A 17692-nucleotide genomic window follows, 5' to 3' on the forward strand; every position below is an offset into this window, starting at 1 on the left:
GTCAACTTCCGTGAAGAAATTCCTCCTAATGTCCAACCTCAATCTCACCTGGCACAGTTTAAGGTTATATTGTCTCCTCCTGTCACTTATTACCTGTGAGAAGAGGCCGACTCCCCCCCCCGGCTACAACCTCTTTTCACGTAGTTGTAGAGAGGGATAAGGTCACAGCGAAGCCCCCTCTTCTCTAGGCTAAACGACCCTAGCTCCTTCAGCAGCTTTTTAATTACTCTTTAATTAAGAAAGACAAGCTGGAGAAATAATATACTATCATTGCAGAAAATGCAATGTAAGTTGTACATAGCAATAAATATTTCAGCTTTTTAACTGGAGTTAATTTTGATATGTTTTGACCAAAACACTTATCTTTAAAATAAAATAAATCACATTTCTAATAAATTTCAAATGCAAGCTCCTCCAAGATATCCATGAATCACATCAATTATAACCACCTTGTCTGAAATTCTCAAAGTCACGTAAGAGGCAGAGCAGTCCAAGGCTCCTCCAAAGCACAGAACCACAGGATGTTTAGCTTGGAAAGGACCTCAGGAGGTCACTAGGCCTAACTGTCTGCTCAAAGTAGCCCTAACTTCAGTTTTAGATGAGGTAGCCCAGGGCCTCATCATACATCACTTCTTACACATCACTTAACTCCAGTTATTTTCTAAAACTTTAATTATTTTCTAAAACTTCAATTTTAGTACATTCTGTTGCTATGATTAATCTTGTGATTAAAGCCATAATCTTAATGGAACAGACACACCCATCAGTATTATACAAGACATTACAGTTTGGATTAAAATAGTGTGTAAAACCACCACTGAGCCAATCACTTGAAAGGAAACATGATCAGCTGGTAATTTTTAAGTAGCACTGGTTTTACACCTATCACAGGATTTTCATTCTTTGTGACTATTGGTGAAAATTATACAATAAAACTCTCTTAAACTGCTTGTTTAAGTTGATGGATCACAGTTCTTTCAATCACAGTTACCTTTGAAAACAGGTTTGTGACTTCAGGATGGTTATAGCCCTTCATTGTGACATGAACAGAAAGTACATTTCTACCATTAAACTTTTTTTTAGCACAAATTGGAGATTAGGCTATAGTTCTTTAAGGCTCTGGGAACAGGTGATTCCTACTTTTGATCTCCATTTCCGCTGCAGGCTGGAATTCTGAAAAAGGGACTATTAAGTCTATAGGTGAAATTTCATTGATTTTATGAGATGTTTTTGGTCAAGTATAACCCAGACCAGAATGGAAGTTTAGCACATGTTTTCTGACTGTACACCATACACTTCTATCTGGGTATTCTTGCTTTACTTTCTCCTTGCATTACTCAGAAGTGACCCAGTAGGCTTGAAAACTACATAAGCTTTTTTTTTTAATCAAGTCAGACTCTGTAAAACCTATAAATAACAAGCCCTTTTATGTTTGAATGCATTACAAAGGACATAAAATAATACAATATCATGGCTAAAGGAAGAAAGATGTATGTACAGCTTATTTCATGGTCAATAATATCTCTGCTGCCCATAACCATCTCTGACAAGCAATGATTCTCTGTTGAACACATCTCCATTGTTCTGCAAACAAATTTTCTAAACCATGGGGAGAACTATTTGGCTTTTTCTCTTAAAGAGCTAGACTGCTGGAGAAGCTGTAATTTTTTAGTGGGCTAAGGATAATTAGCATTACCTGTGCTATTGATGCATTAGCCTACGATGACTGTAACATTAACAAAGACAGAATGAATAGTGACTTTGCCTCGGTAGCAGAATAACTGAAGAACTCTCAGCTGCCACTGGTTCTACTGGCAGTACCCAGAAAGCGACAAAATGATCAGTTGTATTTACTAAGACCTCAAACTTAGTAGCACAAAGCAAAGATGCCTCTGAAAAAAATCAGCATCGAGCCCCCTTCCCAATAGTTCAGCTTGAGCTAATAACAAAATTACACATCTGAAAAAAAATTCCTCTATACCACCATGTCCAACTTAGTCCTGTGAATGAACTGACTGAATACAGAAGTATTTCACTGCTTCATATGCATTTAGAATAATTTCCAGTGAAATCTTTTGTGGAAAACAGTAGCAGAGAGGCAGGAATCAAATGACCAGAGTTAATGTTTTTAGCTAGATTCTCCAAACTGCTGTGAGCTAATCTAAGGGCAAAAGTGGCTGTGGGGACTCTGCTTGTCTGTGGGCTCTTTTGTCCTTTTCACAACAGTCTCTTTTTTCCCAAGTAGTAGAGAATGCATAATATCCAAAAGTCATGGGTATCAATATCCTGCATTCTACAGCTGGTTTTGGTTGTTACTCTCCCTTCTTGCTTAAAGCTAAAAACCTTTTTTTCCCTTCCCTTTTCTGAGCAGCTGTTCCAAAATGGAGGAGAAAGTGAGAACTCAGCAATTCCTATAAAACCCCAAAAACTCATATAATAAAAATTTCTGATAATATGTTTAAAAATTCACTGTCAAACCTTTCTATCGGTCAGCAAAAATTCCCTCTTAGACTTGGAAGTTATATCTCCATCCATAGTTCATATTTCTAGCACTGAATTCTCTCCTGAGGGAGATTGACCTTGACTGCAAAAGACATTATGAGAACAGCTCACTTTTGGGCCAGAAAGCATGCATCAGGCATGGAGGATATTCAGCTAAGGCAGACAGTCAGCTATTGCAACATCCCACTCCTGTTACAGACAGACATCGCCCACTGTTGGGAAGTGAGGATGAGCTATGGGGAACCAAGCAAACAGTGTGCTAAAAGAGATCCCAGAAGAGAAACCCTTAATGGGAGGGTCTTCTGGAACTTCATCTGACAGATACTTGAAGGCAGAAAACCAGATCTTTTGAAAGTACCCAGTTATTCAAAGTTGTCTCGCTTCAATGGAGGTGGGTTATCTATGAGATGAGCATCTAGCATAAGATAGAGCAAGAAAGCTTCCAGTATCAAACCTTAAGAATGGAAGTAGAAAGTGTGAAATGGATGTGGAAAAGTGTGAAATGAATGTGGACACTTTGAGCAAGGGCATGAACATTCCCACCGGTGTCAGGGGTCACAAAATTATGTTCTGATGGAATCCCTTGTATTATAACATGCCATAGTTTCAAATGATCTGGCTAGGCTCAAGTGAAAGGTTATCAACTGATAACACAGCAATCCCAGGCCATAAAACTGAATTGAAATTTGCATCAACTCTATCAATTGTTAAGAATAATTATCTTGTTCAAGGCAACCATTAAATCACTAGGCCTTGAGAAATGTGACAAAAATTCAGGAAACAGAAAGTTCTGAAAACAAAATCTGTATTACTAGTCCCATTTCATAGATAAGGAAACTTAAGCACTGAGTCACAAAGATGCCTGCTTTTATGTCTTGCACATATGCTCAGGGCTAAACCAATAATTAGATTTGGAGTCAGGAAAGACTCTGCCCCTTAATAAGACAGGAAGAGACCCCTATGTGTAGCATTCTTTGGTTTTAATTTGCTGCTTTCTGTAGACACACACTCTACTTCCTAAGGTCATGCAGGCAGTACCAGTGGGTGCCAGCCTCCAGAACAATTCCACCCCACTGGCTGCTCCTCTCTGGTGAATGGCAAAGAGCACACAGCAAGCTGTCCTGGCAGCCCACTGCCCCCTGCGGGGTCCGCACATTTATTGGCACTTCTGGAGTAGCTGCTGCTGTGTCCAGATGGGACTTGAAAGTGAAATTAGATGCGTGAATTCTGCTTTGACACTGGCAGCCACCAGTTCTATATCCAGATGCTTTGCCACAAGTCCTTAAACTGAGTATCCAGTCCTTAATGGTGACTAAGCCAAGCCTTGCAGAAACCTTTCTGCTGTACTGGCAGTAATGTTTCTCTCCTGCTCACTTCTTTTTCTCACACTGTCATGTTTGAGCTTTCTTTCTTAAAAATCTGAAGTCTGTCTTCAGGTATTTGGATATGTTTTGAGGCTTGTAGAGTTCAGAGAGGAGAGAGTGAATGGTCTTGTGACCTTTCTGGATGACTTAATCTCTTCTACAGGAAATTGCACTTAATGACCAAAGAAGTTTCATTCCTATATTCCTAAAGGCTCAAGTTAGCATCAGATGTAGGAGTAAGTTAAGGTGAAAAGGAAATGACTGAAATAAGCCAAACAGTCATTATATGAAAATTACCTCTGATCACCATCAAATTAACAATTTATCAGTGATGCATGGATGCAAATGTTCATATAATATTACCACTCCCCAGACCACACAGTTCCCTATATTGTATACAGGCCTTCTACTGGCAGAGAATTTCTGCAGTCAAATGTCAAGTTTCTGTGTTTCTGTTTAGTTTTGCATCTGTTTATTCATATGAATATAATAAAGGAACAGAAAGTTCTCTGAGATTATTCAACTCACTGCTGTGCCACCAAACCCACTCCTCCCTGCTCCAAGAGCACATTGCATTGACTCACCCTGTGGCCACAGGTCGCCTCTGAGAAATGAGGGAGCAGGGCAGGACTGCATCTTTCAGCAGCAGTCTTCTGTTACCCCAGATTACATGTAATGTGAAACTGCACTTTTAGAATAAAGTAGATTTATGACACAAAGAAAATTAAAATTTGCATGGATGAGTCATTTTACAATAAAAATTCTGTTGAATTAGAAGTATTCCGAACCAACAACGGTATCCCTAAAGTTATGTACGTTTTATTATCTAACAACAATTGAATAACTTTTAATGTTCAATTTTAAAATAATACATTTCAGCAATATAGAGATTTCAACTATGAAAAATGCAAACCAAGATCCCCCAGTGCAGTTTGAATAAATGCAAGAAATGCTAGTAAAATAACATCTTTACAAAAGTTTCTCAGTTTTAGTTCTCCTCAGCCCTTTCTTATTGCAGCACAATACTTTCCATCCAGCCAGCTTGTCATTTTCCTTCTGCAGGAAAATATGGGGGAGGGAAGGAGTGGAGTAACAACCCAAACCTGATTTAACAGTCTATTCTGCAATTCAGCAGCATACTGTGGCAATGTCTGCAAAATTAATCCTAGCACACTAAGGGACCCCTCGCTGAGCATAACCTGCCTTAAACCCTTTCCCATTTAACTGAGGGAGAGCTATTTGCTCAAGCACCTCATGATGACATCATTTGTTATTTGAGGCCAAAAGCTAAGGGTAATTAAAGCTGAAGGAAATGCTTTGAAAATTTTTGCAATTAAAATGTATGGAGACACTAGTAACAGATACTGTTGCAGAACAAAAGGAACATGGCTGGAAGAATTAAAAAAAAATTCTTAGTATTGTGCAAGCATTGTGGAAGAAGATTGGAAAGCCCTTTGTCAATAGCACCTCATTCTACTCCCACCAAGGGAAATACACACACAAAAGAAAATACCAAGGCTAGAGCCACACGGGAATTGCAATTTTTGTTTATATGAGAGAGATTCCCCAAAATAGTCTAGAGTAATTTTAAAACATTTTATAACAGATTTACAAAAGAATGCACAGCAATTCTACAAGACTGGTCTTAAAAAACACCAGAGGAAGGGCCCTGCTAGGAATGACAATTGTTGCTGGCAGCCCTGCCTCTCAAACAAACAAACTCAAGGTTCTGTTTATCTAGAGTCTGGCACATTATTTTAAAACACAAATTTGAAGCAGTTGGATATCAGGATTGAGTTAGCTGCTTATTTTTGGAAAGAATAAGATGAATATGCAGATAATAAAAGACTGGAATGAATAAGATTTGTTAATACTTCCATGGAGAGTTAAAGTCTCTTAATATGGTAAGTTACAAGAGATAATTATTGTTTCTAATTAGATTATAAGAGTAGCAACCACTGAAAATGCCACTCCTAAACTGGAATTTACATGTAGCCAACTTATGTCTTCAAGTCTCCAGCCTTAGCTGGTGCCTCCTGAGAATGCTTCCCTGTAACTTCCTTTCTCTGCCAAAACCAATTAGAGCAATTTGCAGAAATAGTCAGATAACCACATCCTGGAGCACAGAATAAGATGCATCTCTGAAGTGAGAGAATTGCATTGCACTGTATGTCTCAATCCAAACATCTACCTGGGAACTTACAAATATTTGAATCATGATGGAAATTAAAGTGGCCACTATAATATTTTTTAGCATTTTACTGGGACTGAATGCTTTGAAATGCAAGAGAAACAGTTAAGAAATGCACAGTATTTAAAGAGCACAAAGTAATTTCTTATCCTTCTAATATGACAAAACAATGATAAATGAAAATCCTGGTGGCAATAAGTGTTTCTGCCTGGCAAACATTTGCATTGACAACACTACTTATTATCTCAGAAGAATTATATCAGTAGATGTAATACCAAAAGCCATTCTAAGTTTTACATCATAATGAGGGGTGTTTTTTTAGAATTACTGGCTACTTTGCCAAATGCTTTCACAGAATTATTTTGGTTGGTAAAGACCGCTAGGATCAAGTCCATTTTGTCAAGCAGAACATCACCTTGTCAGCCAGACCATGGCATGAAGTGCCATGTCCAGTTGTTTCTTGAACACATCCAGGGATGGGGACTCCACCTCCCTGGGCAGCCTATTCCAATGGTTAACAACCCCTTCTGTGAATAAATTCTTCCTGAGAACTCCTTTCTCAAATGTAGAAATATTCGAGGCAAGATTTTAAAAGACTGGATGTTCAGACCATCAAAAATTTATTTTCATTGTGTTCTGTTCATTATTGACCACTCAGAGCTTTTGCAAGTCAGGCCTGACATCAAGCACGTGTATGCACGCGGAATTTAAATTCAGACACAAAGTCCGTACAGTTCAAAGGGGCAGTGATTCCCTGCGGGAGGGTCCTGTTGTGCCCACAGCCCAGCTCGGGAATGCGGGATTAAATCCCATGAACGTGTAGAACTGTAATTATTAACTCCAACCACCAGAGGGCAGAAGCCGCCCAGCACTTTCATAGGCAGTTTAAATAGACTGTTTCAAAATTTATGACTTTAAAGTCTGATTCAGTATGAAAAAGCAAAATAAATAGCCAACAATCTTTACTGCAGAATACTTCATCTGATGTCTTCTTAATTTCCTTAATATGGCATCGTTCATAGAAACTGAATCCCAAAGTATTTTGGAGTATTACTATGATCCATGCAATACAATTCCAAAGATTAAAAATGTGAAATCTATCATTAAAAGACATATATTCATTTAATATATAAAACTTAATTTTGTTATACACAGACAAAAGACTGCCACAAAATCTAGAAATTGTGGACAGACATTTAAAACCATAGAAGGAATAAAATGAATGACGTGGACCGGTAAAATAAAAATTCGGTGCTAAAAAAGCAAGAAAGGATTAGAGGAAAAAAAGGTACAATAATTGAGTTGGTGCAAGGTTATGGAGGGGTTTTTTTTAAAGGTCACAATGAGATAATGAGTTTGAAACATATGCAATTTAAAAATGGCAAATTCACAAAATACTATAGTGATTAATAACAAGACTAATAACATAGATAATTTTTAATGAAAAGGACTATCTCATACCACCTGCTAACTTTCGTCCTTTTTGCTCCAAATTGCACAAGATTAAGGAAAAGAGTGACAGACTATACTCATTGGATTCTCAAGCCATCACAGTGGCAGAGGAAAACTGGTTTAGGAGCTAGGCAAGGAAAAACATTGGAACATAAATCCAAAAAGAAGGAATATTCATTTCCCTTTGAATCTAGGTATTGTATTAGTTTTACCAGGCACATATACAGATCCTTCCAACATCCCGAGCCAGAAAATTGATATGAAAAGCATTCCTGGTGCCTGTGTGGACCCACAGACATTCTGTTTGCTCAAGGCACTGGACTTTACACCCACCAATTCACAACATGGATCAAAACACACTTGCAAAATCTAGTGTTTCATTGCATTTTTGTTCCTTTTTTTATCTTTTTGGTTTTTTCTTATTAAGGCACAGGCAATGCATTACTTACTCTGTCACTCTAATACCATCCCCACAGTACATTCATATGATCAAATCTAAAACATACCTAAGGATATGAAAGTCACTGGCCATTACACCACAGCTACACCAAAGCTGTGGATCCCTGAGCATTTTTGATCATGTTCTTACCTCATTGCTTAATAAACAGCATCGTGCAAAAAAACAGATGTTACAAGAAATCCCATTTATTTCTTCTTCTAAACTCAACACACACATGAATAGTGTTCCAGTTTGCTAATCAATCTAAGAAAGCAAAGCTGCAGTGCCATGCTAACACAGCACTTCACACTTCCTGGGATTCTCCTGAAAATACTGCTGGCCCCACCAGTATAAGATTTGGGTGCCCAAAATAGAAAGACCAGTCGTCCACATTTTCTGTCTAACCCTTTCCCCTCATGTCACACAAGTCAAGGCACTATTTCCCCACAAAGGAATCTAGAACCGAAGGCTCTTCAGCAGCCCTGGATTCCCCTCCCTCACCAACAATCCTGTTTGACCACACGAACTCCCTTTGCAATGCAATCAGGTCGGATCCTGACACCCCCGAAGAGGCTGAGCAGCCCCAGCTCCCCCTCACATAATGACCATTTCTACTTTGTAAGTAGAAATGTAAAGTTAGAAGTTCTCCTTTGATCTGCCAATGCCTTTATTTTGGGAAGCACAAGCTAAGCCAAGATGAAGCAAATAATGCAGCGATGCTTTTAAACTTTTTGCCCCTCAGCACTATGTGGGACACCCTTAGTACCTCACACCAACAGTCACCCTGTTGGTAACATTTGCTAATTGAGAGCTGGATACCGGGGCTGCTGCTATAATTGTTCTGCTACAATTCTACTCCTTCTCTTGAATTGCTTTGTCAGACTTCCGTCACTTGAGACCAGTTCCATTATTGGAGGCATCAGGTGTATTGAGGTGTTTGCCAGATAATAGACTAAGGTTCTTAGGCATCAATCTGTACAGATTAGTCTAATCTGTTGCTGCTGGAAACCTTGTTTCCAGCACTAAAGTAGACAATAGTTTCAGATTACCTGCAATAAGGTTAAGCTATGGGCAGTATATGTTTTGAGGTGTGAAGAAAAACAAAACAGAAGAATGCATTCCCAGTATTGGCTTTACCAGATGAGGTAGGTATCTGAATTGAGATTTCAATTTCTCTAGAAACTATTCCTAATGGGTTTGGCTCAATTTGAATTGCTTTATTTGTGAATGTTCTCTCAAATATTTTGGAATGCAGGATACAACAGAAGTTCAGTTAAGAATGTTGTTTCCCAAATCCCACAAAACACAGAAAATTAACATTTCAATATTGGATCAAAGTTTGTTATTTTTACATTAAGATTTCCCAGAGAAATTCAAACAATTCAAGATTTTAAGGATTCTATATAAATATTAAGGCAATGAGCAAAGACATAAAATGGCCACCACCTGTTCTAAAGTAATGCAGCCTTTCAGCAATATTTTTCATTAAATAGGAATGTTTTTATTTGAGCTCCCATAGCTCAACCTATCATCCAAAACACTAAGTAAGGACTGAAGGCAGATCATCCTTCCCTTTAGCTTTTCCTAGTATGAGATTACATAAAATGATTTTTGTTCCATTGTCCCATTTTCTCAAACTTACCTTTCATTCTATAGGACAGCAGATATCAGGGATAAAAGCATGCAGAAATGAAGATCAATACTGTGTCTGTTCATGAGAGAAGGCAGAATTTATGTCTAGTAAGAAATACAGGCTGAAGTCTCATTGAAAGGCCTCAGCACTTCAGGGAAGTTCCCAGAGCTCTGCTGAACAAAGAACAGCGTAAACCTGGACTTACAATGTTTTCCTACATTGTGGCCATGAAGAGTTGGGTGGGGGTTTTTTTGTATAAGGCTCTCCTTGACTTCAGGCTGAATATCAAATATGAGGATAATTAACTTTCACGTAATGTTTGATAAAAATGAATCCCACACCCTAAAATTAATGGCAATGATCTGGATATCTGGTCTGGTCCCAACTGATTTGATCCTGTGAAATGCTACATTCTGTCATTAAAAGATAATAGGGCAACTTCCATAACTGGAATGCTTATACTGACAAGAGAGGAGATATCCAAGTTGAAGTATTAAATAGGCAAATACCCAAAATTAATTGAAATTATATAAAAAGACTATAATTTTCAGCTTCTTTTAACTGGGCAATTGTTCAAACTGAACAGTCAGTTGAATATTACCCCTTCCATTTGAGATAGTTTTCATAAAGAACATAATTTTTAGAAAAAGGTATCATATTCTTTATAAATAAGTTATTTAACTCCTATGTAACACATAGTCTGTTTCGGGTAGCAAAATCTATTTTGCATATTGTGTATTTCAGCCTTTAAACAGACTTTTTCTACAACCTTGAGGCTTTGTCAAATCATCTTCAGTTAAGCTGTAGTAATTCACAGTAGCTGAAAATCTTGTGCAACCTAGGGTTTGTATTTTTTTAAACTGCAAAAATATCTAAACTTCTCTGAAAATACTTATTCAAAGACATAGGAAAAGTTCACTTTTTCCACAAAAAGTAGATTGTAATAATACTTCAAGTATTTACAGTTTATTTGAATGAAAATTATAATAAACTTTCAAATCTGGGCATAAAATCATAATTACTATATCATTACTTAATACAGGCTATTAATAATTCTCCGTGCTCTGTTGTAGTACTGTAACACCAAACCATCCTTCTTTCTACTCTATCAGGCTGGAGGTGAAAGTATTTTTCACCATTAGAAACTGAGATTCTCTGTGTGATCTTTTCAGCTTTGCACGACGGTTCTGGAACCAGATCTAAAATGAAAAGAGAAGGCAGGCTTTTCAGAGAGCACTGAAAGCAGAGTAATGTTTGAAACAAATATATTCACACAGCATTACAATATTTTGTGTCATGACAGCTCTTTGAAAGTTCAATACAAATTTAAAATCTGCAGATGATGGCATGCAGTCACTCGCTGTAATTCTAAGAGCACAGACAAAGAAAGTAATATCCCCAGCTTAACTGCAAAGTGAAGACCAGCTTCACTGCAATTAATATAAAAACTAGCATTAATTTCAGTGACAGAGTCAGACCCTGGAGGATCTCAACATCTGGAATTCTGTCTTCAGTTGCAACATCAAGTTTCCCATCAACCCCAATATAATAGTTGCATCAAAAGCTCAATAAACATCAAGGTGAAGCCCAAATTCTAATGTCTACAATATTTTTATAATATTGGACTATGTGGAAATCAATAGTCAATATCCCTGAGCAGACCTTGTATTTGGTCAGACGGAGACAGAGGTTCAAACACTGACTTAACAAATCTGTGCTCTACTGACAGTCTCAGACAGTCATACAAATTATTTCAATATCTGTTCCATATTTGTTTTTCAAATATGTTGATAAACATAATATAAACATGATTTTAAAACATGGAAGTAAATGATCGAGTTACATACATGATAACTAGAGATAATAGAGCAGATATCGTGGAAGTATTATAGTGATTACTGCCTCATCAGTGCTATGGAATAAGGTTTTAGATTTCAGAAGGAATTAAATGGCTTCTATTTCACAAATCATTGAGGGCATATTACATATATGTACATTGATTCATATTGAGATTATTAATATTATTGCTACTGCTGTCAAACTACTTATTTATACAACCAGAGAGTACATATAAATGTAAGTACAGAAAAGTTCAAATACATGTTTAATTACCTGGATCCTGTCTTCATCTAAGTCTAATTTGCGAGCTAGCTCTTCTCTAATATCAATGCCAGGGTAGGAGTTCATTTTAAAAACATTTTCCAAGACTTCAATCTGAGGAGTTTAAAACACACTTGTTGAATAGTTATCACTACTTTCACAGCAGTAATATAGAAAATAAATACAGAAAAACAGGTTTAGTTTGTTCAACAGGAGACTTCCAAGCAGGGTTTGCACAACTCTGATTCCATGCATAAACACAGGTTTGCTGAAATTAGCAACATTCCTGTTAATTGACCCTAGTTCCTGATTGCATTTCCCTCTGCAGAAGTGCCTCACACTGCATTAGGCAGCTGTTTCAGGCTTCTACCGACATTTCACTGAACTCCATTGTTACTCATTTGTTAAATACTGAGGAAAGCCCTACCTGGTTTCTAGTGAATGCAGTTCTTGGTCTTCTACCCCTGTACCAGCTCAATTCCCGTTTGAAAGACAGCCTTTCAGTGACTGAAAAATATTTTTCACATTTCAAAACTTTTTCCTCTTGCACAGGATCACCGTTAGCATGAAATAATGGATTTTCATAGCAAACAACAGGGATTTGCAGGTGGGGATTACTGTCATCACCTAAAACTAGAAAAAAGAAAGCAAAGGAGAGCTTCAGTTTACTGGTTTCCAATACAAACATGCAAATATTTTTAGAGTAAGAGCCTGAGAGACTACAAACCAGACTGACTTACCCAAGCTGGTGCACGCATCCATCCAGGGTCTGTGAGGTTTCACAGCTGGAATGGCTTCTTTTTTCTGCTCCAGTCCCAAAATACTTTCAATTGAAAACGAGCACTGTGTGGTTTTATTTTCTACAAAGCCAGACACTTTGTGAAGATTCTGAGGCGCTGCTGCTGCACTGGCAGCACACAGCGATGGCCCGGCCATGCTCTCCCCCTCAGCCAGCATAGCAGGGACGCTGCACTTGCATTTCTCCACAAGTCCTTATAGCTGTGTTGACAAGGGGGTTGGATTTGCAACGTCATTAATTAAAATCTTTTATTAGAAAGTTTTAGCATGTCAATGAAAACTCTCCCACCAAGAGGCACGAGGAGTTAATTGTTTATTTGTTTGCAAGTAATTAGCAACTAATGGTGACACTAGGGGGGCCACCAAGGGGGACAAAAAGTGTTATCTCTCCTAACCAGAGCATCGACTTAACTTTCTCAAAAGAAGCTGTGCACAAATATAGTACTTCTCTTTTATTTGAAATCATTAATGTATAAAATCAGTTTTTTAAAAAACTTTATACTCTAATGGACTCTACTTACCTAAACATAGCAGCATGATAGGAAACCAGTCAAGTAATAAGTAATCTCATTTAAGTGAATTTCCTTCCAAGGAAATTTTAAAAATAATCTCTTAATGCTATTAGGGTAATCCCGATGAAAATGCCTCTGTTTTTTCATATGCATATGTAATGGTGAACGTGGTCAATAAAACAACAATAGCTTTTGGCATAAGGCACTGTGCAGTGGGTTGGCAATGTTGTCAAAGCTCAGTGTAATTGCCTTCCAAGTGCCTGGATTAGTTAATAGGAACAGTTGCACCAACTATTTTAAATAATTCATGCATTCATTTTTCTTATTAAAATAACTTTGTTGCAGCTTTTCTGAAACATACCAGATGTGACATTTCCTGATAATTCTTTGCAACATAAAAGCAAAACTTAAAGTAAAGGAAGCAGTACACTCAAATTTACTGGTTTAAAAACTCCCTTTTTCTGGTAGATGTCCCTCCCTTCCTGTAGGTTTATAGCCAGTAGAAGTATATTTAAATCCTACAGAGCAAACACTTAAAATTACAAAAAATATATGAGTAGTGAGGAGAAAGGAGATAAAGGCTTTGTAATGAGGCTCAAAGTCTGCAAACAGAATTCTGATCTCATCCATTGTAGAGAAACTACCGACTATAACATTTTTATATTCAGGCTCAGCCATCAGCCACACAATTTATATGTTACATGCTCAAAAGCAGGTTTTGGTTCAGGACAACTTCTCTACAGAAATTCCTCCTTTTTTTATTTTGGGCAAAGCTTTACTTTGTAACATGCAAAAATGAAAACAATATTTTCATTTCAGGATGCAAAAGTTTCCCCTTCTTACTGGCCTGATTTTGTGTTGAGCAATAAGATTGTTGTCAAACTAAAATCTTCAAAAGTGACAATTCAAGGAGTGATCTTACCAAGGGCACTTCTCAGCACACATCAATGGACCTTGAAGAGGCATCAGTCCACCTGCAGTGACCACCTGCAAGCTGAGCTCCAGCCACCATTTGACAGCCCAGCAATCACAAGGGCAGATTTACAGAAAAGCCAGAAGGACCTGGGTATGAAACCACAGCTTGCTGGAGGAGTTGGTGAACTAGAGGTCACTGGGAAGCAGAGTTAAGCAAGGGCTTTACAGCCCTTTATGTCTCAGTACAGCTCCCCAACCAGGCAACCTCTGGCCTTAACAAAGCAGTTCAGAGTGTTCAGCCTGCACACCAGGCCCAGGAGTTACTGAGGAGACCATGCAAAGCCTCCTGTATAGCAGGGATAGGTAGATCAATTTTCTGCCTCTACAGTCTATAAGTGGAACACCAGCTTTTAATTTTTTTTTAAATCCTACAAAACACATCAAGTCAAAAAGAAAACAATACATCTCCTTCTGTGTTGAACTCGGAGCTGCTTACAGGTTTCTCTGTCCCAAAGAGGTAACAAGCGTGATCACCAATAGAGACACTCTTCAATCCAGAAACCAATGGGTAATAACAACTTTAATAATACAAAAAACCCTCTGAATGATTATAATACAAACAGCTAGTTTTCAAACACAGCCCACTATTTTTCCTAAACAACTTAAAAAACCAACAGACTGACACAAAACACATGTAAAAAATATTGATTTCTCCTGGATGAATATGAATGAAATCAACGTGAGCCACACAGCTGAGACTCAGATTACCACACCTTCAAGTCCCAAATACCTCCACAGGTGTTCCCTTCAGGAAGCTACCAAGAGCTATCAATAAAGACAAGGATATGTGGTGGTCAGAGAGACATTTATGAGAGGCTCATATCTTCCACACACCCTCCCAAAGCTAACCATGAAGTTAACCCAGTATTTATAAGTTATTTCTGGTCTCTCTGTGATTGTGGAAGATGGAAAAAACCCCCATCCTTCAGGATAGTCTGCTTTTAACTCCCAGTTGGAAACATTCTTTCAGAGCTTTTTAATGAATTTTCAAGGAAAAGAGATCTTAATAGCTCTCAAAATGAATTTCCATAAAATAGGTCAAAGCCAGTTAACTCATTCACTTGGTACAGGTCAGGACATCACCCAACACTGCCATCCAGTGTTTGGGCTTCCCAGCTGTTAAATTCCTTCAGCAATGTCATAGGAGTAAGAAACCATGTTATCTTTAAATAAATCATGTTATATTCATTGCTCAATGTTGAATTGAATCAGAGCTGGAGACCATAGTGCAGTCACAAACATCTCAACACTCTTGTTTTTAAACAGAGCTCATGGTTGCAACTGCATATAGGAGCAGAAGTTCATAAAAAAGTCACATGAAAAGAAAAGTTATTCTAGAGACAAGAAGTCTGCATTATACCAAAATTCCATTATATCCCTTCAAGTGTCCAAGATAAGATTGGATGGGGCTTTGAGTGACCTTATCCAGTGAAAAAAGTCCCAAAGGAGCATTGGAACTGGATGATCTCTAAAGGGCCCTCCCAACCCAAACCATTCTATGATTCTTAAACAACATATATGTAGAGATGAAGCCACTGGAAAGTCTGGCTGCAGGTCTCATTCAAAAGTTGCTGGGTTTCTTTGAAGAGAAGTTTGCTGAGCTATAGAGTAAAACTATTTGTCATCAAGATAAACAGCCGACAGAACTTTCTGTAAGAAATCAGGATGAAGATACACTTTCCACAGGACAGAATACTTCAAGTTTTAGATTCAGGAATACCTGGTATTACAGATTACATTTCTAGGAATTCCTACTGTAAGTGTAAATGGACCCTGAGCCTTCACTTCAAAACTGTATTTTTTTATTTTGGCCTATTAGAGATTATCAATACTTACCTTGCAACCTATGTGAAATTACCTATAGACTTTTAGCTAAATACCTTTGTAGTGGCAATTAGAGCAACACAACAAACATTAAGTTGAGAATCCTAAGTAATCAATTATAGGAGAACTCACTGCTCCTTGGATATGCAAATCCAATCCTCTTACAGCATCACATTCTTGATGAGGCAGCAAACTAATCTCCCTTTCAGACTTTGCACCACTGTTTTTTGCCCAGGGACAGTGGAGTTCATCTATTTAGTAGATGAAGCTCTTGTTCTTTAGAGATGTGAAGCCTCTAAGGGCTGTTTATAGCAGCTCAAGAGACGACACCAAGAGCTCTTGGGGGCTTTGGTCTGAAACCCCAATCCTTGCTCTTGCTGCCTTTTGCTCTTCTCACCCATTGCTACTCAGCTGCCGGGTCACCTTTCACTGGACAACATTTTCAGCTTTATGAAAAGGTATAAATGGTATATATAATCTTTCTTGATTACTTATCACACTCCAAACATTTGCCTTTCATCTCACTTTCCCCACAGCTTCTTTAACCCACTGCATCAACGTTTTACCACCTCAGAAGTTGTTCTGTATAAAGCTCGCTTTCAAATATGTTTTGAACATGATGAACACACATTATATTCTACACCAGCTTCATAAGTCAAAGGCTTTTTTTAAGCAAAAATGGTAACACCAACTTTAACAAAACACGACCAAAAAGAAGTAGCTATTTTTTTGGCTGAAGCCAAAAAGCTATTTTGACTCAAGGAGATTAAGTGAAGACAGACAAATTCAAGGTAAATCCAAGGGTGCCACTAGCAAAAGTCTGAGAAACAGTGTGTTAAACAGCGAGAAACATGCAAATAAAGCCTACCTTATCCACATAGCTCCTTTCACCCTCCAGCAGAGGCAAAATATTCTCTCCATTAGGGCACACATCTGGAATACTCTAAAGAGCTGTTGGCTGCTTCTCTTCCTGTTTATATAGTGCCAAGTGTTAGTTCCTCTCATTTTTAAGGCCTCTTAGTAAATATTTTGCAGAAAGAACAAAAAACTCCCGTCAGTCCCACAAATCAGAAAACCCAAATCAAAAAATAAATCACACAATAAGAAAAAGGCTAAAATGCTGAAAACAGTATAACACTAAAAACCTACTTATTAAGGGGTTCAGAGAGATTCTTCAATTCATTACTATCAAATCTCATCTGTTGGTGTCAAATTCGTAGCTCAAATAAAACTTTTGCACAAAAGGTAAGAACAAGAAAAGTAACAAGTAACACACAGAATGTGTCAGCATAAAGGACATATTAAAAAAGCTGAGAAGCTCTGGTACACTTCAGAATTATTAGAAAGGCCACCCACTAAACCAAATCATTAAACTAAATTACTAAGATCAACAGAAACAAGACACGTTTCTATGCTACATGCCAGCAGGGATAATAAAGCACATTTCTGCATAATAAAGGGCATGTTTGTTAGGATATTGTTTTCTCTTCCACAAAACATTTAATTCTCAAGGAGCTCCTCTCTACTGATAGCAGCTAAGAAATGTTATTTTTTTTCTCTGCCACTTACAGCTGCAAATATACAAAGCTAAATAAACCCAATTCCATTTAAAGTTATCACCTTCCTGGATTCTGCTAGGGAAATGCCTCTTACAGCACAAAACAGAGGCATTTCTTACAGGAGACTGCTGTAAAACTTAGGCACAAGTTAACTGATCTCAACACCAGAAAGCAGGTCATGAGCCAATGCTCTGTCACATAATTACAGATACAAGACTTAGTCTTCATAATACCTTGTAAGATAACTCTGAGTTATTATCCTCATATGACAAGGAAAGAGAGAAGTAGCATGACTTGCTTCGGTCAGGTGAGTCACAGCTGAGCTGGTAAATGAATTGACTGA

At 37.8% G+C, this 17692-nt stretch overlaps 2 protein-coding genes across 6 annotated transcripts in view; both read right to left on the reverse strand.

Moving 5' to 3' along the window:
- IL17RD (interleukin 17 receptor D) overlaps window positions 1-16768 on the reverse strand; it is a 58455-nt gene extending 41687 nt beyond the window's left edge. The window contains exon 1 of one of the 3 annotated variants that reach the window (XM_027700444.1): window positions 16659-16768. The gene's annotated coding sequence lies outside the window, so the exon portion shown is untranslated. Of the gene's footprint in view, window positions 1-4450; window positions 4536-9590; window positions 10319-16658 lie in introns of those variants that run through there. The other 2 variants (XM_027700445.1, XM_027700446.1) reach the window with 2 other exon arrangements.
- Window positions 10412-16760, reverse strand: HESX1 (HESX homeobox 1). 3 transcript variants are annotated; one of them, XM_027700454.1, is made up of 5 exons: window positions 16659-16760; window positions 12422-12680; window positions 12109-12314; window positions 11694-11795; window positions 10412-10780 (listed from the first exon to the last, which is right to left on the reverse strand). In XM_027700454.1, exons 2-5 carry the CDS (start codon window positions 12636-12638, stop codon window positions 10682-10684), a joined length of 624 nt encoding a protein of 207 aa, XP_027556255.1. In that variant the 5' UTR covers window positions 12639-12680; window positions 16659-16760; the 3' UTR covers window positions 10412-10681. The 3 variants fall into 3 exon arrangements, with proteins under 3 accessions (XP_027556255.1, XP_027556256.1, XP_027556252.1); XM_027700455.1 differs by lacking the exon at window positions 16659-16760 and adding an exon at window positions 13914-14018 and having other exon boundaries at window positions 12109-12308; XM_027700451.1 differs by lacking the exon at window positions 16659-16760 and adding an exon at window positions 13914-14018.
- Window positions 16769-17692: the final 924 nt, after the last annotated feature.

Source organism: Neopelma chrysocephalum, unplaced genomic scaffold (assembly GCF_003984885.1).
Source record: "Neopelma chrysocephalum unplaced genomic scaffold, ASM398488v2 Primary Assembly neopelma1_147, whole genome shotgun sequence".
NCBI lineage: Eukaryota > Metazoa > Chordata > Aves > Passeriformes > Pipridae > Neopelma > Neopelma chrysocephalum.

Bases quoted from the DNA above. Each gene is read 5' to 3' on its own strand.
- HESX1 (XM_027700454.1), bottom strand. From the start codon at position 12,638: ATGCTGGCTGAGGGGGAGAGCATGGCCGGGCCATCGCTGTGTGCTGCC. The intron at 12,315-12,421 runs GTAAGTCAGTCT...TCTTTTTTCTAG, and splicing joins GGATGCGTGCACCAGCTTGG to TTTTAGGTGATGACAGTAAT. The intron at 10,781-11,693 runs GTAATTAAACAT...TTTTCATTTTAG, and splicing joins TAGATGAAGACAGGATCCAG to ATCTGGTTCCAGAACCGTCG.